The 1,735-nt window shown below is 33.7% G+C and overlaps 1 protein-coding gene across 1 annotated transcript; it reads left to right on the forward strand.

Moving 5' to 3' along the window:
* Nucleotides 1–6: 6 nt before the first annotated feature.
* LOC109582563 (uncharacterized) lies at nt 7–1,209 on the forward strand. Its single transcript, XM_019997298.1, has 4 exons — nt 7–52; nt 106–435; nt 677–778; nt 832–1,209. Exons 1-4 carry the CDS (start codon nt 37–39, stop codon nt 1,104–1,106), a joined length of 723 nt encoding a protein of 240 aa, XP_019852857.1. The 5' UTR covers nt 7–36; the 3' UTR covers nt 1,107–1,209.
* The last annotated feature ends 526 nt before the right edge of the window (nt 1,210–1,735 follow it).

Consider the following 1,735-nt stretch of genomic DNA (forward strand, 5'->3'; position numbering starts at 1 on the left):
TTCTCATCTTCTAGTCTCTTCTTTATCAGTTGCAATATGGCTACTCCAGAAAGTAAGTGCTTTAAATTAGCTGCAAATAGAATTCTGCTCTTTAATGTGCACTAGGTGAAACTCCAGCTGACATCTTTCAGGACAAGTTTGGTGAAATTCCTCCATTGATTGGAAAAGAGGCAAACTTCACTACTGTTACTGATAATCTTTTTGCAAAAAAACTGATTACTAAAAAAGAAATTGCTGGAATAACAACGCAACATAATCTTGATGATAATAAGAGAGGAAGTGCCCTAGCTATGCATCTCTTTGACAAAATAGATGTAGATGATGATGACAAGTCTGCCCAATGTTTACAAAAGATATGTGATGTGTTTGAAAGCAAAAATGTGAATAATGAAGAACTAAAGAAAATTGGAGCAGACATGAGGAAAAAGCTATTAAGTAAAAACATGCATGATCTTCAAATACATACACATAATTAGATTGCATGCAGCAATTTAAATAACTATAAATCTATGTGTCATTTAATTTAAGCATCCATTGTTTGTGCTTTAAAACTAACTTGTTTTCAATTTAGTTTAAAATCAATTGTACTTGTCTCTCATTAAAGAACCAATAACAGAGAGACTTGTAACACAATTAAGGTCTTGTATTAGTAAAACTTATTTTACTAATATCTTAGGCACAACTGCTACATCACAAGTATGGCCTACTGATGCTATCTCTTCTGCTCCACCACAACCCAGTGAACCCACAACTACACAGACAAACCCAAATGAACTAAGTACATAGGAGAACATTAGGTACACATTATACATTATCATTTCCTTTCATTAGATGTAGGTGATGTCCAGAAAGTTTTAAATGCTTTAAATAAAGCAATGTTTGGTCCTACAAATTGGAGGAGCTTAGGACTATCTCTGGGTCTCATTGCACCGACACTTGATACAATTGGTAGAACAAATGGTGATGCCGAAGATTATCTGGAAAAAACTATTCAAAAATGGTTGCAGAGAAAGGATCAAGTTAAAGGAACAACATGGAAGATCTTGAAAGAAGCAGTTGCAAGTACTGGAGACAATGCAGCTGCTGGAAGAATACCATCACATTAAATTTAACTATTATTGTCCCTTTTTTATTATTAAAGTTGTTGCTGTTTAGTGTTGACATCTCAACAACTGTTTAGTGTTTATTAGAAAAAGAATGTTAACGTTGGGACAGTATTACAGGCGTGGGTGAGCCTCAAGAATATACTTTAGACCACACACACTTTTATTACTTGAGCTCCATATAAGGATAAGTTGATTGAGTAAATGATAGTGTTTTGGAGGAGTTCACTAGACTATCAATATTAAATAAACAGGATATTCCAACTGTGCCAATATCCCAGGTTTCTCATCTTTCAATTCATTGACCTCAGTTCTTCTTGTGTTCTCATCTTCTATAGTCTCTTCTTTATCAGCTCACTGAAATGGCTACATCACAAAGTAAGTGCTTTAAATTAGCTGCTAATATATTCAGTTGATATTAAGGTTAATCTAATCTGCACTTTTTAATGTAAACAGGTAAAACTCCAGCTGGCATTTTTCAGGAGAATTATGGTGAAATTTGTCCATTGATTGGAAAGAGAAAAAACTTCAGTAATGTTACCAACAATCTCTTTGCAAAAAAATTAATTACAAAAGAAGAGCTTAATCAAATAGAAACACAACCAAATCTTAATGATGAGGAGAGAGGACGT

This window comes from Amphimedon queenslandica, unplaced genomic scaffold (genome assembly GCF_000090795.2).
Source record: "Amphimedon queenslandica unplaced genomic scaffold, v1.1 AMPQUscaffold_13375, whole genome shotgun sequence".
Classification (NCBI taxonomy): Eukaryota; Metazoa; Porifera; class Demospongiae; order Haplosclerida; family Niphatidae; genus Amphimedon; species Amphimedon queenslandica.